Source organism: Aspergillus homomorphus (genome assembly GCF_003184865.1).
Source record: "Aspergillus homomorphus CBS 101889 unplaced genomic scaffold BO97scaffold_55, whole genome shotgun sequence".
NCBI classification, from domain to species: domain Eukaryota; kingdom Fungi; phylum Ascomycota; class Eurotiomycetes; order Eurotiales; family Aspergillaceae; genus Aspergillus; species Aspergillus homomorphus.
In genome coordinates this window covers 120417-138755 of record NW_020291941.1, presented here as the reverse complement: position 1 = coordinate 138755, position 18339 = coordinate 120417, and the positions used below count along the sequence as shown (strand labels likewise).

The 18339-nt window shown below is 53.8% G+C and overlaps 8 protein-coding genes across 8 annotated transcripts; 5 read left to right on the top strand and 3 right to left on the bottom strand.

Moving 5' to 3' along the window:
• Positions 1-948: 948 nt before the first annotated feature.
• BO97DRAFT_480930 (uncharacterized protein) lies at positions 949-4247 on the bottom strand (the record flags this gene model as incomplete). Its single annotated transcript, XM_025700786.1, has 2 exons — positions 1964-4247; positions 949-1910 (listed from the first exon to the last, which is right to left on the bottom strand). Exons 1-2 carry the CDS (start codon positions 4197-4199, stop codon positions 949-951), a joined length of 3198 nt encoding a protein of 1065 aa, XP_025547154.1. The 5' UTR covers positions 4200-4247.
• A 317-nt stretch (positions 4248-4564) lies between these two features.
• BO97DRAFT_446483 (uncharacterized protein) lies at positions 4565-7312 on the top strand. Its single transcript, XM_025698650.1, has 4 exons — positions 4565-5008; positions 5222-5480; positions 5536-6217; positions 6276-7312. The coding sequence occupies exons 1-4, from the start codon at positions 4824-4826 to the stop codon at positions 7295-7297; spliced, it is 2148 nt and encodes a 715-aa protein (XP_025547153.1). The 5' UTR covers positions 4565-4823; the 3' UTR covers positions 7298-7312.
• A 176-nt stretch (positions 7313-7488) lies between these two features.
• On the bottom strand, positions 7489-9244 carry BO97DRAFT_230305 (zinc-dependent alcohol dehydrogenase family protein). Its single transcript, XM_025690717.1, has 4 exons — positions 8430-9244; positions 8295-8376; positions 7885-8236; positions 7489-7825 (listed from the first exon to the last, which is right to left on the bottom strand). Exons 1-4 carry the CDS (start codon positions 8850-8852, stop codon positions 7651-7653), a joined length of 1032 nt encoding a protein of 343 aa, XP_025547152.1. The 5' UTR covers positions 8853-9244; the 3' UTR covers positions 7489-7650.
• A 55-nt stretch (positions 9245-9299) lies between these two features.
• BO97DRAFT_408642 (uncharacterized protein) lies at positions 9300-10364 on the top strand. The gene is made up of 2 exons (XM_025695909.1): positions 9300-9456; positions 9602-10364. Exons 1-2 carry the CDS (start codon positions 9397-9399, stop codon positions 10094-10096), a joined length of 555 nt encoding a protein of 184 aa, XP_025547151.1. The 5' UTR covers positions 9300-9396; the 3' UTR covers positions 10097-10364.
• A 202-nt stretch (positions 10365-10566) lies between these two features.
• BO97DRAFT_480927 (cytochrome P450) lies at positions 10567-12644 on the top strand. The gene is made up of 4 exons (XM_025700785.1): positions 10567-11211; positions 11264-11464; positions 11528-12300; positions 12356-12644. The coding sequence occupies exons 1-4, from the start codon at positions 10836-10838 to the stop codon at positions 12548-12550; spliced, it is 1545 nt and encodes a 514-aa protein (XP_025547150.1). The 5' UTR covers positions 10567-10835; the 3' UTR covers positions 12551-12644.
• Positions 12645-12825: 181 nt separating this feature from the next.
• BO97DRAFT_230236 (uncharacterized protein) lies at positions 12826-13231 on the top strand. Its single transcript, XM_025690716.1, has one exon. It carries the CDS (start codon positions 12860-12862, stop codon positions 13139-13141), a length of 282 nt encoding a protein of 93 aa, XP_025547149.1. The 5' UTR covers positions 12826-12859; the 3' UTR covers positions 13142-13231.
• Positions 13232-14025: 794 nt separating this feature from the next.
• BO97DRAFT_355129 (acyl-CoA carboxylase subunit beta) lies at positions 14026-15861 on the bottom strand (the record flags this gene model as incomplete). Its single annotated transcript, XM_025692123.1, has 3 exons — positions 14026-14504; positions 14587-15169; positions 15226-15861. The coding sequence occupies 3 exons, from the start codon at positions 15859-15861 to the stop codon at positions 14026-14028; spliced, it is 1698 nt and encodes a 565-aa protein (XP_025547148.1).
• A 180-nt stretch (positions 15862-16041) lies between these two features.
• BO97DRAFT_437989 (putative pyruvate carboxylase) lies at positions 16042-18049 on the top strand (the record flags this gene model as incomplete). Its single annotated transcript, XM_025697887.1, has 2 exons — positions 16042-16085; positions 16132-18049. 2 exons carry the CDS (start codon positions 16042-16044, stop codon positions 18047-18049), a joined length of 1962 nt encoding a protein of 653 aa, XP_025547147.1.
• Positions 18050-18339: the final 290 nt, after the last annotated feature.

The following is an 18339-nucleotide window of genomic DNA, read 5'->3' as shown; positions in this document are numbered from 1 at the left end:
GACACTTCGAACACAGCGAAGTTCTTTCCCTGATAACTAGGTGTATACACTTACCATGCGCACTCCATCTGGGCCCAGCTGACCTCAGACAGGAATAACTCGGATAGGTATGCACTATCGCAGTCGCGTAACTACCGGTAGTACACCACTGCAGCTCATAACTAACTACCCTCCCTGCAGATCACAGTTCCCAAACAAAAACCATCCTCATCCCATTTCATAATGACCCCAAATCGGGGTGTGTACAACCGAAAACTTATTATCTATATAAATACAATCAAACCCCGGGAAGGGTGGTCCCGCTGCCCAACACCTTAAAAAAAAAACCCACACGTCGGAATAAACTCAGAACCTCAGCTCAGCCGCAACTCTAATCCGCCAGACGCCGTTCGTTCTAGCCCCTAGCATAATCTCTATGCACATGTGGATGACGCGTGGATTGGTGATACGCGGACGCTTGCTGATTGGATCGCGTGGTTCTTGGCAAATTTGTTCTGTAACGTGGCTTTTATCCTTTTATCTGGGCCGGAATTAAGTATTTTCCTCCGCACTTGGCGTCGTTGCTGGACCACTTACACGGGGGTGTCTTACTCTTTTTCGTCCATTGAGACGAGGATACAAGCCGTGGGTCTGGATCAAGATCCCTGTGGCCTGTCAAGAACTTCATATGCTTGAGAAGTGGTTGCTTGGGGATGTGTGCACTCGGAAAAGCAGCTACTTTGGGAGGCACGTTTACTTGAGATGGTGTTGTTTTCCTGAGAGATGAGTGTCTAGAGGCGCTTGAACAGGCCTTTAATGTATTCCTTGGTTTCGGAAACAAGTTTCTTAGAAATTTATTTCCTTTCATCCTCGAAGGACCGAAGGAATCAACTGGGGGAGCCAACCGAAGGCACCATAATCTAGTCCATACATTACATTCATGGCTCTACCCGTCTATCCAATGATCGCTTAATACCTGTCCTCATCGTCAAAATCATCTTCACGCGCATACGAGGCCTCCTTATAATCAGCATCGTCCAACATCTGCGCGTCATCCGCGTAGATAGAGGCTTCGTCATCCCAGTCCGCCGGAACCGAATTGCCGCTTCGGCCTTGAGGCCAGCGCGGTGCGAGACCTGCAGAAGCGCCCTGACCCGGCTGATAGCGCCGTCGACTCAGCTCGTACAGGCCTCCGTGGCTGGCCATGTGCTTATGGCTTGCAGGATTTCCTCGACCTGGAGCGAGACGCCGAGGTGGGTTGGAACGAGGATTGGGGCGAAAGGCGTCAGGTCGAGCAAACTGGATCTCGACGGGTCTCTCGCTGGTCAGTCGTGCGGGCTGATATCGCGGTCGAGGTGCGGTTCGGCGGTAGTCGAAGTCGTCAGCCCGGACGCGGTCGACCCGCGCAGCGTCTAGGTCCGTGACTCCCGTCGCTTCCTGCAAGTAGATATCAAACTGGTCGATCGCCTCGGCGACCCGCTCGAACTGGATCCAATCCAGGGTTGGGCCGGCGGATGCCTCCTCATCCTCCGGTTCTGCACTCTCTCCCCAGCTATCCAGTGAGCTTCTCCTTGTGTCGTACTGAGCGAGAGAAAATGCGACTTGGAAAGCATTGCGGATCTGCCGTCCATTCCAGCGCGCTTCTGGGAAGGAATCGTAATACCATCCGGCATAGTCTAGAATGCCCTCTTCATTGATAGTCAACGGTGGCTCTTTCCAGTTTTCGACCCGAGCCTGCTCCTGTCTCTTGAGTTCGATTCTCTTAAGTCGGTCAATGTTGGTCTGGAAGATGGCCAGAGTCTGAGTCCGTTTTAAAGGCTCATAGTACAAGCTCATGTGAATGCGAGACTTGAATGCTTCGTCGATCGACCCAACTCTGTTGGTAGTGAGGAAGAGAATACCGCTGTAATATTCGAGCACACGGAGAAAGACTGGTGTACAATCGGTCAGCAAAGTTACCTTTCCCACTTGATATCTGACCTACCTGAGACAAGAGCATTCCGTTTGAAATCGGTTATACCTCTTCGAGACAGAAATATGTCCGCCTCATCCAGGAGTAGCACACAGCCCCAGAGGTGGGCCAGGCGGGTGATGTTACTGAGCGCCTCTTCAACCTCACTCGGGGTCAGTCCCAAATCGCCGCAGGTGATGGCAAAGAGTGGCCTTTTGGCGGCCTGAGCAACTGTTTCCGCAGTAGCCGTTTTGCCCACGCCAGGGGCACCGTGTAGCAGGATAATCAAACCGCTGCCTTTGCCCGGAATGAGATCTTGGTTGAGTTCGACTCGCGGGTGTTTCTTTCGCCATTCTTCCCGCTTGAAATGCGCCTGGACGAGTGACATCACGGTGCGCTTGTGGCTGGGCTTGATTTTCAGATCTCGAAAAGCATTTGTATGCGCCATCACTGGCTGCAGCGACCCGATGTCTACCATTACGAACTTTCTCTCCCGTAACACATACGCCATCAATCGCCGCGGGAAAAGTGCAAGGTCTTCTCCTGTCACTTGAGTGAGCTCTCTTTCCAGACCTATCTGAAACGACGGCTGGCCTTTTAGCCAATTATTGTAATTCCGGTTGAATGAGGGGTCTGCCAGAACCAACTTTTCCTTGGTGGCCTGTAGCAACATCGTCCGTTTTGCATCAGACCAATGCTTAATTTCGATATTGTCTTCTCCCAGGGACCAAAAGTCCGTATCGAGATAATACCTGACAAATTCAGGTTTACATGCCGGGTATCGCTGGTAACCCTCGGCCAAGTCAATGATCACTTCACTCTCAATGTGCTCGGGTGTCTTGAAGTCCGTCTCCAACTTCCCCGTAGGACTGTAGATGACCGTCCATCCCTCATAGCGAAGGTGTCTCTCGTTAATCAATGACTGAAATCTTTCGCCCTGTGCTTTGAGCCTGGAAAAGATCTGTTCAGCGTCTTTGGCAAAACGCAGCGGGTATACGGGCAGAGAAGTGATATCTTTCTCGCCTTCGAAGTACTGGATCTTGAAGACATGTTTAACGGCTCCATATGACTCACCGTCATGGTCGATGTAATAGCATGTCGCTTGATATTCCTGGGAATCCTCTCCCAAGTCGTGGGGGTGTCCATCTTTCGGGGTGGGGATCCATTCTCCACAGAGCTTCCACACTGTTTGACTCATTGACTTCGCTTTTGGTGACATGGGCTGGCTTGAATTTTGATACTCTTCGCCCTCGGGAGGAGAGTAAAGCATCTCGTTATACTTGAGGAGCAACCAAAGATCACCGAAGCGGACCTTTTGCTGGGAGGTTCCCCTGTAGCGCTCAAATATGGGGTATATCTCTCTGTCGATGAACTCCACAAAACACCTCATATGTCTCAAGGCAGTGATGCTGCTCATTTCGGGCCCAGTGGGATCCATCTCTGGTTGCTTATTGTCGTCGGCATCAGGGTCACTCTTCTTGTCTTGAACCGGCGCCGTTTCCCTCGCTTTAGTTTCCGCTGTCGCCGTTTGCTTGAGGCCAGAAGAATCCAACCTCTCGGCATAGGCCCATGTCCGTTCCAAGTTCTCGAGTTCTTCCTTCAACTTTGAACGAAAGATGATAAAGAAATGGAACGGCCGAAAGAAAGTCCATGGTCGGGTGACGTCCAAGCCACTGGCCCCTGCGACATATTGAACATAGCGCATGATAGGTTCTGACTGAATTCGAACCCGCTGAATCCAGGTTCCGTTGAGATCAGGGTCTTCCGCGGTATGATTCTTTGTCCCTCTGGTGGGTTCAAGCTGCGAGTTATTGATTTCGTTCTTCGTGCCTGAACCAGCTCGGAGAACCTCGATAATATGAATGCCATTCTCCAGTCCATGGCGGTTCTTGAATTGGTCGAAGTTCATCATCCTGACAGCAGGAATTCGTGGCAAGCTTTTGATTCTGTTCTGCCAGTCATCTTGGTCTGGAAACGCCCCGATATCGTCGGTTTTCTCAGTGTTTCTTGTGTGATCGTCTGGCGCGATAGTATGCGTCGAACCTGGTGCCTCTGCTGTCTCATACGTAGGGTCCTGCGCCCAATTGCTGTTGTCGTTTTGTGGCGCTGGTACAGCGCGATTGGGCTCTACAATATCATCCTGTTTGTCAGAGACTTCTCGAACCCCGACAGTCTCTTCTCTAAGGTCATCCTTGAACCTCATGACAGTTTCATCGTTTGCAAACAAGTTGAGCGGCACAGGCTTCTCAGACACAAGAGTAGCCTCCATCTGTCGGCAACAGAATCAGGACTGTAGAACGATGATTTCCGGGGCATGTGTACACTCACGACCGACCTTGAGCGAGATGGTGCGAAGAATCTGGATGTGAAGAATTTATTGTTGTGAGGAAATACGAGGTGCGTGAGACTGCGCCTCTTAAAAGTGCATTTAAGTTGGCCAAGCGCAACCTGGAGCAAACTGACGGCAAGGCTGGCAGCATTTTCCCCCGCCTTCCTGCGTTGGCGTCTTTCTAGTGCAACTCACGTCTCCAGACCCTGTCGCTGAAATAATCTCCATCCAATAGATTTTGGAAATTGGCAGACATAGCCCTAAAGACCAATTGCGACTGCAACCCGGATTCGTCGGTCGACTGACCAGCAGAGTTCGTCTTACTCGTGGCTGTACCGGAAAGGATCAGACGGCCAAGAGCCGGCTTGTGATGTTCCACTGCAGTTCCCCTCCTTCATTAGAGGACTGGGGCCACGAAAGGTTTGTAATCGAGCTGCAAATTCTGTTAAATCCTTCTCATCTTTCTGGTCACGTTTCTGTTAACATTCACAGAATTTATCATTGCTTCCTGTGTGAGGTTAGCACTAAAACTGAGGAGTATACGTATCACTGCTTCTTCAGCTCATGATTGTCTACCCGGGAGATTCTGAACCGCGTATGGCATCAAAGAATTGCAGCACTGCTGGCATGCCAGCTGCAACGACAGCCAGATTCATCAGCGAGGAGGGGGTGAAAGTACACCAAGGGCTCGGAGGCTGGTCGGAGTTCGATGACCAGCGAGCTCAGTTTGACAGCCCAAAGCCATACATGTCCGTATTCCCTTTCTGATTACATTTGAGATCGAGTCGGACTGCACCCTCCCGGAAAATGCTGGTGTTGGGATCTCTGGTGGACGTACGCCCAAGGGGCTACTAATTGGGGAAACCAATACTACCTCTTCTGCCAACAGCAACCTATTCTGTCAACCTGATGCCTATGCATAACAGGGCTAAGGCTCATTGCTGACTTACACTTCAACATAGTAATCTCGAAGGCATTCTGAAAGACCACGTTCAATCTGTTCTGGGTATCAACCCGGCTGAGTGTTCATGGGACGCGATATTCGACAAGGTAACTGAAACCGAAAAAGAGTGGAAAGAAGGAAATGGCGCGCGTGCAATCTTCGCCAAGGTATGGCTGAAGGTTGGCGAAAATCGGGAGATGATTGATCCATGGATCAACCTCATTCCCGACAGCTACGGGCTAGCTGTCGTGAAATCAGGAATCGCGGTCGTATTGAATGTCAGTCTTTCGCAAAACCTAAGCTGTACTGTGCTCGGCTGACCGCTCGTGGCAGTTGGCAGCCAAGTCTGCTGAAACAAGGCAAAGGATACTCACCACCTTCCAAGAGATCCAAACTGTGATCGTAGATGTGAAAGGCAAACGTCAAAGCTTTCACACAGACCCAAACGTGAGCAAAAGCGCCAAGGATCTCTATTTTGCAGTTGTCGATGCGATAGAGAGTCTATTATGCTCTTTACCATCTAGACATTTTCTGGGTCGTGAGCGCATATCAAAGGGAACAGGAGGTTTTCGGATAACCTCAAATTCAAAAATTCGGAGGCATGAAGAGCCTCCAGAGCAGGCATTACAGCGCGTGAAAGAAAGTGTGCGACTATTCCAAGTCGCTGTTGCCAGGTGTAGAGATGCGCATATCGAAACAATCGAGCGATATTCTAGAGACACTTATCGCGAGGTGGGGGTAATGCGTTGGGATCAGAAACAAACAGAAATCAACACCCGCGGAATTAGCGCAGATGTTCAGGTCGTCAAAAACGGAATAGAAAGCGTTTCGATTGATATTAGAGAAGTCAAGGCAGGAGTGGAAGATGGAGGGAAAAGACACCTCGAAATCATTCAATTGATCCAGAGAGAGGAGGAGAGGTTGACCCATTTCATAGAGACCCAGTCACAGATGATGGGCAACAGCCAAGATGCCAGAAACCAGATGTTGCAGTTCTTGCTTGAGGATTGGAGGAGTAAGTGTCTTGGTCGTGGGTCCAGACAATTCAGATACTAATCTTGTTCAATTTGTAGAAGAGAGAAGCTTGAATCTACAGCTCCAACAACGTCTCTTTGTTGCCGAAACTGAAGGGTGTTCTCGCAGAGATCGAAGCTCGCCGGCAGTGATATCTTTCGCTCGGTTGTTGGAAGTCCTGGTTCAATCACCATCAAGTCAATCATGTCAATCATTCCCAAATGAGAACCAATCGCTTGATTATGGTGCAGCGTTTGGGCAGCCCAATGATGATCTGGAGATTGTTTTGGGGAAGAAAGCGATGTTTGGGGTTCAGGTGCAGAGCCAGGCGCAGTCTATATTGCAAGATGCCCGATTCCTGCAGTGGATGAATCAGGAACACCCGGATCTGCTTCTCGTTGATGCCAACCTTCGAGCCTTTGCACTTGACAATGTCTCTCCAATATCCCTCTTCTGTGCAACATTTGTCCTGAGCATGGCCGAAGTGCGACCGGAGGAGGTCGTAACGCACTTTTTCTGCGGGCTGCACTGCACAGCGTCCTTGAAGGATTATTGGGCCGGGCCGAACGGGTTATTGCGATCGCTCATCTGCCAGCTCTTGATGATCTTACATCGGCGAGATCTCTTGAGTATGGATTTTCTCAATTCGAGAAGCTTCGTCAAGCAGCTCGAGGAACACGAGTTGTACAGCCTTTGTATATTGTTGCACCAACTGGTCCGCCAGTTCCCATCCGAGACTACAGTTTACTGCATCCTCGACGCGGTCTGTTGCTTCGACAAAGATTTGTACCGGAGTTTCCAGGTGCTGACGACGGTCATCGAGTATTTACATACCATCGTGCAGGATGATTCGCTTCGAGCCCGGTTCAAGGTGTTGATGACCAACGCAGACCAAAGCACGAGGCGACTGCGGCAGCAGGTGGATGTGAAGCAGCATATCACCTTGTCTTCTCAGTACCTATCGGCGCTGCAGGTGATCTCCGACCAATCTGTCGCAGCGGGCATTTCGCGACCGTCAACACCGTCCGTTGTGGACGTGGGAGAATGGAAGGATGACGATGAAGAGGAATATGAATGGTAGGTTTGAATAGGGGAGGCCGGAGAAGTGGAAGAGGGAGGATTGGAGGGGCGAAGTAGAAGAATGGTGCCCGGAGGAGGAGGCAGGCAACTGCCCCGGAGTGGTAGCCACCAAACATCAGGTGACTGACTCTCGCTTTTGAAAAGGATTCACCCCGATTCTAGATGTTGTCGCATCTAAGCTGTGTTAAAATAAATGGATTGATATAGTAAAGCTTGCCTGGCTATATACTATTACCCCTTCGAATCCGGTCTAGACAACGCCAAATAGTTTCCAAACTAGAAAGTGACTGTCGATACAACTTAAGCCTTTAACTTCCTGTATGCTCGAGACAATTCACTCACAACAGCCCTCGCTCACAGAGTAATGACAATCTTCCCCTGGTGCTTGCCAGATTTGAGGTGAGCGAAAGCCTCCTCGGACTTTTCAAAGGGGAAGACCGCGTCAATGAGCGGCTTCAGAGAAACTTTCTTCTCCGCCAGGAAGTCACACAAAGCCTGCTGATCGATCTTGGAGCCCACAATAATCCCCCTAGTAGATCGTTACGTCAGAACCTAATCTCAAAGATTGCAGCACGGGATCAAACAAACCTCATTGTCAGTCTTTTGACAAGGACAGGAAAATAGAGATCGGGGAACTTCTCAGCGTCGAGCCCACCGAGGAATCCGACCAAGGACAGTGTACCCCGCTGGGCGAGGGAGTCGATACTCTGTTTCACAGTAGCAGGGCCGACATTCTCGATGGCTACATCGGCACCGCGGCCGTTCGTTAGGCGGAGCACCTGGTCTTCCCACTTAGCTGTCTTCTTGTAGTTGATGGTCTTGACGGCGGGGCCCAGGGACCGAGCTTGGTTGAGTTTCTCATCGGACGAGGACGTAATGATGGGCTGAACGCCCGCTGCAAGACAGAGAAGAAGTGCGAACATGCTCACACCACCGGTGCCTAAGGGATTCAGTACTCAGCATGTTTCCGCGGCCATCCTACACCGTAAGAGGGGTACCTTGAAGCAGGGCTGTGCCGCTGGCCCTAGGGAAGTCAAGAGCATTCCAGGCCGTGGTTCCGGCGCAAGTGATACATGAGGCCTGCCCTAGGGTTAGGACTCGTTCGGCCTGTATTTCTGCTTCACGAGGCTTACCTCTTCCCAGGATAAGTGCTCGGGTAGATGCACCAGCACTTGGTCCTTGAACACTGCATACTGACGCAGGACACCATCGACATCTCCACCAAGAGCTTCTGGAGACCCCTCCTCAAGGCCGGTCAAGTTGGTCAAGTCCCAGATGGTCGTTACACGGTCTCCCGGCTTGAAACCATTGACCTCGGGACCCACGGAGACAACTTCAGCGGCGCAATCCGAGGCAGGAATACCACGTGGAAGACAGGGCTGGGGATAGGTGCCGTCCAGCATGGCAATGTCTCGGTAGTTGAGTGAGACCGCATGGATGCGGACTAGGACATCATGCGACTGGATGGGTGGGAGCTGTTCTGTGACCTGCTCGATGGTCAAGGGCGCGGTGCCCTCTGTGCGGCGGAATGCCTGGTAACTCTCAGGAATTGCCATAACGGAAAGTGCAGCGGCTCTGAAAGTTAACTGTCGAGTTGAAGAACGTAGAGCGAGAGTACTGTGTGTGTATGGGAATTGGTAGTAAAGTGGAGACTCTATCAGTGCAGGTTCTCGTGGTACTCATACTGTAGCTTTTATAGTTCGAAAGTGGAACTCGGGCAAGACTGCTGATAAATCAACATTTTCACAACATGGAACTGCAGGATACGCGCATCCAGCCTATTCTGACCTCATCCGGAGCGGGAACGACACTTATCAATGGTAAGATTGTGTCAGACCTGGTAGTATTGATCGATGAGCGAGTCTTGGCATTGTCTACAATGTGTAGTACTAACCCATTGGACTGGATTGGTCGGTGGGGTTTCAGCCTCAGGCCGCCAAGGCCACCATCCGCTCGACCCGCAACGTCACTTTTCCATCGCCCGTCATTGTTTTTTCCTTGTCCATCCGAATCACACATCCACCCTCATACAAGCCAACTCCATCACTTTGATAAGCTCTGCTCTGTGACCATACAATTATCCACCGGCCCTGAATCAACATGGCCTGTCCCATCACCGTCTCCAAGTTCGTGGGAACCGTCTCCCTCGGCCTGCTCACAGTATGTCCAATGCGACCATCGCATTCCACTTCCAGCATCAAATCCCACAACCACCCACCCCCTTCACTTCCATTCCTAAAACCCATACGCCATATGCACCCAATCATCGATCATTGGCCAAACTGACACAATGCGATCACAACAGGGCATCTCGTACTCGGCATCGACCATCGCCATCCCGGCGCTAGCCCAACTGCCCACCTCAGCGACCGCCGCGCGATCGCTGAACGAGATCAAGCGTCTGAATCGCAAGCACGGCATCCGGCTGACCAACCTGGCCAATGGCTGCCTCCTGTTCGCGTACAGCATCTCTCCGCGGCACCGCAAACACCCCTACCTGATCTGGATGTGCGTTGCGTCGACCATCGGCACCTACGGCATGGACTTCTGGTTCAACCGGCAGGCGGGTGTGAAGGCGTGGTTTGAGGCCGTGCTGCACGACACCGGGTTCTGGACCAAGGCGGCCGCCAAGCCGCAGAAGAAGGAGGAGGATCTGGTGGTGGTCGAGGCGGAGGAGAACGGCGAGAGCGTGCAGACCGAGATGGACACGGAGCGCCGTCTGCAGCGGGTGCGCGCGGTGTTCTCCGGGCTGGCCTTGGCCATGGGCATCGTCGGCCTCTGGGGGGATCGTCGGTCTTGAGTAGTTAGTCTGTTGGACAATCGTCCGTGGGTGTTCGTCTGGTTAGAAAGGTGGTTGGATGCGGAGAACATTCGCTGCGATGACAACAACTCCTCTCTATTCTTGTTTCTTGGCGTGTGTTTCCTTTTGTTGTTGCGTGGGGGATTGTGAGGTGACTGTCTGTGATGCTTCTGATGACGTTAACCATGTATGTATAAAGGCTGAAATTGGGTACGGAGTCAAGGTTAGGGTTTAATTTGATTGCCGGCGATTCTACCGACATTTACCAAGTAATCGTTGCCAGTAAAACATGATCAAGGAGGAAGGGGGTGACTGTCTGTGCAGAACTGCATCTGGATAAGCCGGGCACCGGCAAGGTGGAGCCGACCTCGGGAAGGAAGCAGAAGCATAAGGACAGGCTATGCCGCCAGTTTCGGACATAAGCTGGCCGACAATCGGGGTTCCCCCGCACCGCCAACAATGCGGGGTCTCACGATCGTCATTGAGCTTCAACGTTGCCTTCTCATGGACCCTTTTAACTATCTATCACAGCTATCTCATTCGTTGAACGATCATAGATCCAGATGTGCCACTCGTCAAGCATTGAATGATCTCGGCGTCAGCACCAATTTAGTCCTGACTAAATTAGCCGAGTCTGTTCTGCTCGCGGTCTATAAATATGACGATGGATTTCCCCGTGAGAATCCTCAACACCGAAATTGATCATCATTCCTGAGTTCTGTCTTAGGACAAGCTCACGATGCATTTACTCATCCTTCTCGCCCTCCCCGTTATACTCTACCTCACGAAAAGTATCCTCCAACTGCTCTACACAACATGGAAAAGCCCCTCTCTGCTGTCCATCCCCGGCCCATTCCTCGCCCGCTTCACCCGGCTATGGTACTTCACCCGCGTCTGGAAAGGCCACTTTGAGGCCGACAACCTGGAGCTGCATGCGCGCTACGGACCAGTCGTCCGGATCGCGCCCGGTCAGTACAGCATCAGTGACCGGGCAGCCGTGAAGACAGTGTACGGCACGGGGAGCCGGTTCCCCAAGTCAGCGTGGTACGAGGGCTGGAAGCATCCGTCTCCCGATCGGTGGACGTTGTTCCCAGACCGCAACATCAAAAGACACGGTGCGCACTGCCCTTGTTCTAGTACCAAAGTCATCCTGCTGACGCTCCGCAGCCGAAACCCGCAAGCGATTCTCCAGCCTCTACTCGATGAGCTCGCTCCTCCACTACGAGGAATTCGTCGACCAATGCGCCGACATCTTCCGCCAACGGCTCACGGAGTTCGCGCAGAGCGGCCAGACCTTCGACCTCCACCACTGGCTCCAATGCTACGCCTTCGACGTGATCGGGGATATCACGTTCGGCCAGCGCTTCGGTAAGCCCACCCCTAGCGAACCACCTCCTACCAGGTCACCAAGCTAACGCTGCAATGAAACAGGCTTCCTGGATCGCGGCGACGACATCGAAGGCGCAATGGCGGCTTTGCAAAAAGTCATGGCCTACGGCACGCTGGTAGGGATCTACCCGGAATGGCACCCACGGCTCTACGAGCCACTCAGCCGGTTCACCTCCTCGGGTCCCGCGGGCCGATCCTTCGTCATGCGGTTCGTGGCCGAGAAGATCCGGCAGCTGAACGAGACGCGCAAGACGCAGCCGCAGCCGCAAGACAACCCGACGACACCACTCAAGACGCAAGACTTCATGGAGAAGATGGCGCTGGCGCGCGACAAAGACCCAGAGAAAGTGACAGACTACCACCTGTTCATGATGGGCAACTCGAACGTGATCGCAGGCTCGGACACGACAGCGATCAGCCTGTCAGCGATCCTGTACCACCTCCTGCGCAACCCGGCGACATGGGCGCGGCTGCGACACGAGGTCGACGACTTCACCGCGCAGCAGCAGCAGCAGCAACCGCAAATAACCTTTAAGGAGAGCCAGGCGATGCCATACCTGCAGGCGGTGATGAAGGAGGCGATCCGCATGCACGCGGCGACGGGGCTGCCGCTGTGGCGCGAGGTGCCGGCGGGCGGGGCGACGATCAGCGGGTATTTCTTCCCGGAGGGCTCGGTGGTGGGCGTCAACATCTGGGTCGCGCATTACGACGAGGGGGTGTTCCCTGACGCGCAGCGCTTCCGGCCGGAGCGGTGGCTGGAGGCCGAGAGCGGGGATCCGGCGCGGTTGCAGACGATGAACGAGATGTATATGCCTGTAAGCTTCGCTCTCTTTTTTCGATTACAATCAACAGAACTGACAAGCAGGGTAGTTCGGGTTGGGCTCGCGCACGTGCCTGGGCAAACACATCTCCATCCTGGAGATGTCCAAGCTGATTCCGCAGATCGTCCGGGACTTCGACTTCCAGCTGGAGAAGCGCACTTGGGAGACGGATAATAAGTGGTTCGTGAAGCCGCTGGACTTTTATGTGAAGGTTTCCATGCGCCAGCGGGAGTCTGTCAGATAGTGCTATAATACGCAGGTAGCATCAGCCATAAACATGGCTCATAGCGGTAGTAGTACAATTGACCGGGGACCCTATCCAGACCATGGAATCCAATCACCCTTCCACCCATCCCAAACCATTCAAGAGCAACCCCTCTCCATCAGCAATACTCCATGTCAATACCCCATGAACAAACCCCCACGATCAATAGCAAACTTCAAAATCCCCCAGAGGCATAAATCAAACCCCAAGAATAACCCCCAACCCAACCAACCCAACCACCCCCCAGCCCCCAACCGCAACCCTACCCCGCCGGCCCGCCGAGCTAACATGACACCCAGTGCTCACGAACGAGGACTTCCCTTTCTTGGTCCCCTTAGACGAAGACGAAGACGAAGAAGACGAAGAACTTTCGGCATGCGTGCCTCCTCCGCCTTTTCTTCGCGAGAGGAGTTGCCTGGACCTGACCAGTTTATCTTGGTGTTTTGTAGAGGGGTCTTGGTCTTGCTTATTCGTAGAGGGAGGCTGGTATTCTGTAGAGCGGGGTTGGTTGTGGTTCTTTGTATCGAAGTCTTGGTCTTGGTTCTTTGTAGAGGGGATGGTGAGAGTTAGGGCTTGAGGATATGGATTCTCTATTCATCACTGTGTTAGTAGGGTGTTATCACACAAGGGTATTGGGGCAGTAGATTGAATTGGATTAGGTAAGGATGGGGTAGAGGTAAACGCACCTCGAAGCACGGTGCTGTGATCTGGGGTCTGGAGGCGGACTATCCTTGCGGGATAGATTTGGGGGTTGATGGGGTCGATATGGCTTAAATGTAAGAAGGGGATATTGTGCAAGCTCCCCCTGGTCGCGGTTATAGCTGTGGGCATTTTGCTTGATCGGTATATTCGACTCTTGACTAGGTGAGGGGCTGATGTCACTAGGCTGGCAGTATTTCATGCAGGGATGAGCGATGCAACCTGGATATAAATACAAGCTTTACGGGCTGCATGAGACCGGGGTCGTTATCCGTGGACCAGTCGGAAAGGGGGCAGTAGTCGCTAGACTAGTCTCGTGCTAATTGGGCTGAGGACCGTCTCAATGTATACCTCCCCACTTTGATTGGCGCTGTCAAGGGCGCAGTCGTTAGCCGAGATGGACTATCGCAATAGCGCTTGGTCCCCCCGGGGTCACGGCTGTGGAAGCTGGTACTCCATTAGATATCTAGTATTAGGCTGTGGTTGAGCCGGCGTGTAATTAGAGAAACTACTACCTCTAAGCACGAGCTACCAAGAAGGCACCAATGTCCGACATCTCCTGAGAGTCTAATGGTGACTGGACAATCAACACGGAGACAACGGTTGGAGGCAGAGAGGGAGTCGGACAGCGTACGCGAAACTCCACTGTACCCACTATTGCTCGGGGCCGTAAGGCTTAGACAACATCCACACTCCACTTCCCACTGCACGCGAGAAACATCTCCGCGGCCTCAACTCAACACCGTCGGCCCCAATCAAGCAAAAACCGGCCGGATCCTCCCCGCCGCCCGCTCAGCCAGCCGCTCCGCCATCAACACCGCATAGACATGACGCGCCCACGCGCAACACACCCTCCGCGTATCCTTGGGGTCGATGATCTCCTCCACTCCAAACGCATTGGCCGTGCGCACCGGGTTCATCAACCGCCGGTATTCCTCTTCGAGTTCGCGATACCGCGCCGCCTTGTTGCCGCTCTGCTCGGCTTCGCGGAGCTCCTGGCGATGCGCGACCTCAATGCCGCCCTCCAGAGGTAGAGAGCCCCACTGTCCGGACGGCCATGCGACCTGCATGACGGGGTCCCGGGCCCCGAGCATCAGTCCCCCGGCTACCCCGTAGGCGCGCCGGACGATGACGTTAAACAGCGGCGTTGTGGTGGTGAAGTAGGTTTTACCTAGTTCGACACCCCAGCGCATCGTGGCGGTGCGTTCGGCTACCGTGCCGATTGCGTAGCCGGCTTTTTTCGTAGTGTGTCAGGTGTCATTCACTCTAAGAGACATGGTGCGGTAGCACGAGAGGTATGGGTACGAAATACTCACGGACATCGATGAACTGCAGAACCGGCAGATTCATCACATCGCACAGCTTCAACAAGCGCGTCAGCTTCTGGCTCCCCGCTGCATCTAAGGCGCCTCCGTTGACTTCGCAATTCAGCGAGATCACCCCCACCGGATGCCCGCCCAGCCGCGCCAGTCCTCCGATCGCCGTGCGGCCCCAGAGGGGTCCGATCTCGAACCAGGAGCCGCGATCCACCACACTGGTAATGATCGTCCAGGGATTGTACATGCGTGTCTGACGGCGAGGGATGATCCGGCGCAGGGCCTCGTCTTCCCGGTCTTCGGGGTCCTCGGATTTGATGACCGGTGGCGCCTCGCGGCCGGAGTTGGGCAGAAAGCTTAGGACGGTGCGTAGCTGCTTGTAGCATTCCGCTTCATTGGCGGCGATGTTGTCGATGGTGCCATTCGTACAGTGCACCATGGGACCGCCCAGTGTCTGAAAATCGAGTCCTTCCTCAAACGTCGCGCCCTTGACTACCTCCGGACCTGCGTTGAAGAGAGAGCCTACGTCTGCGGCCATAACGGAAAAATGACAGGATACAACCCGCGCAGCCCCTAGACCAATCTGTGCACCTCGTTAGCGCAGTCTTTCTTGCCCACCGGATCCTCTGGAGAACCTACAGCAGGACCAACAACCGCGCCCAGGTTCGGAATCCCCTGATTCAGCTGCTCCACAACATACTTATACATCGACACATAAGGCAAGTAACTCCACCCCGCCGTTCGAATAAGCGTGACGCTTCCTCCGCCGGAGCTCCCGTCAACCAGCTTCACCATCGGCAGCTTCAGCGCAAGTGCCAGCTTTTCAAGGTAGATGGTCTTCTCGTGCGACGCGCCATCCGCATGCCCGCTACGGAGAGTGAAGTCGTCCGCCGTTAAAAGCACACGGCGACCACGCAGCCGCCCCATTCCTTGGACATTGTTACTCGGCACAAACGCCACGGGCTTCTCGCGCATTGGTCCCGTTTGCTCCCACGTTACTGTGCCTGACAGAGACCCTATCTCTTGAAAACTGCCGGGATCGAGGAGGGCCTCCAATCGCTCGCGTACCCATAGTTTGCCGGCCTGCTTCTGGCGGATATACCCTCGTCGGGATGTATCCGGCGTGGCCGCTATTGCGCGGAGGGTATCGATCTGAGCAAGCACATCCGAGTAGTCGGCTGGAAGATGCGATGCGACCTGGCGTAAGCGCTGCGAAGCGGACGACGAGGATTGTCGAGTATCTTTCGTGTCGTTGTCATTGCTGTCGTCTGGCATTCTGAATTATCAAATGAGAGTACTTCTGGTTTTGGTCGCTGTATTCTATACCATTACGATGTTGATCGCCGGTCTGGCGGTGAGGGGTAACTGGAATCGGCTCCGAGGTCCGAGGGTGAGCTGCATCAACATAAACGATCATCGCTGGAACCATGTCGGAAACAGACTTACCTATTCACAATGTCGTCGCCTCGACCATTCACGCGGCTACTAGTCGCAAACAGGTATTCTTGCATCTCAGTACAATAGGCCAGATCACTGACGAAACAGAGGCGAGATAGCCGTGCGCATCATCCAAGCGGCCCGTGAACTATCACCACCGATCCAGGTGTATGCCATCTACACAGAGAATGATCGCTCACACTGCGATCTGGGCCGTCCCGATCAAGCGATATCGGTCGAATCATCCGCAGCGTATCTGGACATCTCCCTCCTGATTCGCTTGACGAAAGAGCATGGCATAGAAGCCGTGCATCCAGGGTACGGATTCCTGAGCGAGAGCGCCGACTTCGCGCGTCGCATGCACGATGCTGGAATTACGGTGGTCGGTCCAGGATGGAAGACGCTGGAGCGGACTGGCGACAAGCTCCGAGCAAAGCAGCTGGCCATTGAGTGCGGCGTCCCTGCCTTGCCAGCCACGTCGCGTCCAACGGCGGACATCCACTTGATTCGGGACTTCGCACAGAAAGTCCAGTATCCCGTGATGGTCAAAGCAGTAGATGGCGGTGGGGGACGAGGTATCCGTCTAGTCCATAAGGACGAGGAGCTAGAGCGTGCGGTTCACGCGGCCACCGCAGAGTCGCCATCGCGGACGGTATTCGTGGAGAAAGCCGCAGTAGATGGCTTCCGCCACGTGGAAGTGCAGATAGTCGGCGATGGGTCCAATGTTTGCCAGCTCGGAGAGCGCGACTGCAGCGTGCAGCGACGCTTCCAGAAGGTAGTCGAGATGGCTCCGTCTCTGATTCACGACCGTACTCTTGTGAACAAGGTGCTGAATGCGGCATTGAGCATGGCGAAAACTATTCGGTACTGTTCACTCGGCACCGTTGAATTCTTGGTTAATGAGCATCAAGGCCAATTCTACTTTCTTGAAATCAATCCCCGTCTACAGGTCGAGCATACGATCACCGAGGCAATCTATGGGATCGACCTCGTACAGACTCAGCTGCGACTAGCGCAAGGGCATACACTTGCCCAGGTCGGCATGAGACCTGAAGCATTATGTTCATCTCGCTTATATGCCGTGCAACTACGGTTGTGCGCCGAGAACCCCGAGGACCGCTTCTCACTCAGCACAGGCAAAGTGACGAGATTCATGTGTCCTGGTGGCATCGGGGTCCGAATCGACACCCACCTGGACTCGACCGGCAACAGCTCTGCGATAGTCGGCACCCAATTCGATAATCTACTGGCCAAGATCATCGTGACCGCATCAAGTTGGGAGACCACGGTGCTCAAAGCCCGTCGGGTACTGGCGGACACACAGGTCGACGGCGTTCGCACCAATCTGGATCTGCTGCGAGGGATCACGAGCCACCGAGACTTCCTCTCAGGCAACATCGACAATCAATGGCTAGAGTCGCATCTGACAGAGGTGCTTCAGATGGAAGCGGGCACAAAACCGGGCGTCCATAAACAAACCCCATCAACGGCTAGCTTCACATCGCTTGCAAACATCTCAGCGTCAAGCCCACTCTTTCGCGGGGGCGACGCATGGTCGGTCATCCTCGAGCCTCTGAGCTCCAACCAGCCGCAACCAGAAGCCAGCGAGCGTCACCACCTCCGGTTGACGCGCGTACTCCGCAACGACTTCCCCACGTCCTTGGCAGCGGAAGTCGAGTACACAACGTCCACGTCTTCAGCAGCATATCGGCTCGAGCTCGCGGCCACCGCGACAGCCGCGTCGGCCTTGGTCTCATCGACACAAAGACGTGGCGACATCCGCAACCCGCGACACATCGTCCTCCCACTATCCGGGAAGCTAATCGAGATCCTCGTTGCGACGGGCGATCTGATCGCCAAAGACCAGGTAGTCGCATTTGTCAAGCAGATGAAGATGGAGGTGGAGATCCGGAGCCCGCGCGCCGGCCGTGCGCAATGGGTGTATGAGCTGGCAGATGACGAAGACGAGGTCGGGGAAGGCATGTTGCTGGTTGAGCTGGAGGACGAGCTGAAAGGGAAATTGTAATTTCGCGGCCCCCCGTATGGATGAACAGGGACGTGCGAAGATTCGCGATAGCAATTGCTTGTTAGTAGACTATCTGAGAGAAGCCCACATTCCAGACCGGGACATTCTGCGCGCCATCGAGTCGGAAGAGTCTAGAAGAGTTCTAGAGCTCGGCCTTGCAGACTGCCACGTACCTTTTTCACATATTTGTGCCTGGTTCCTTGCATCGTCCAGATTGTGGGACAATGTGATAAATATAGCAGATCTACGTGCCTTTCAAGCGGGACTGATCCAGAAGAGAGGGTGGTGGT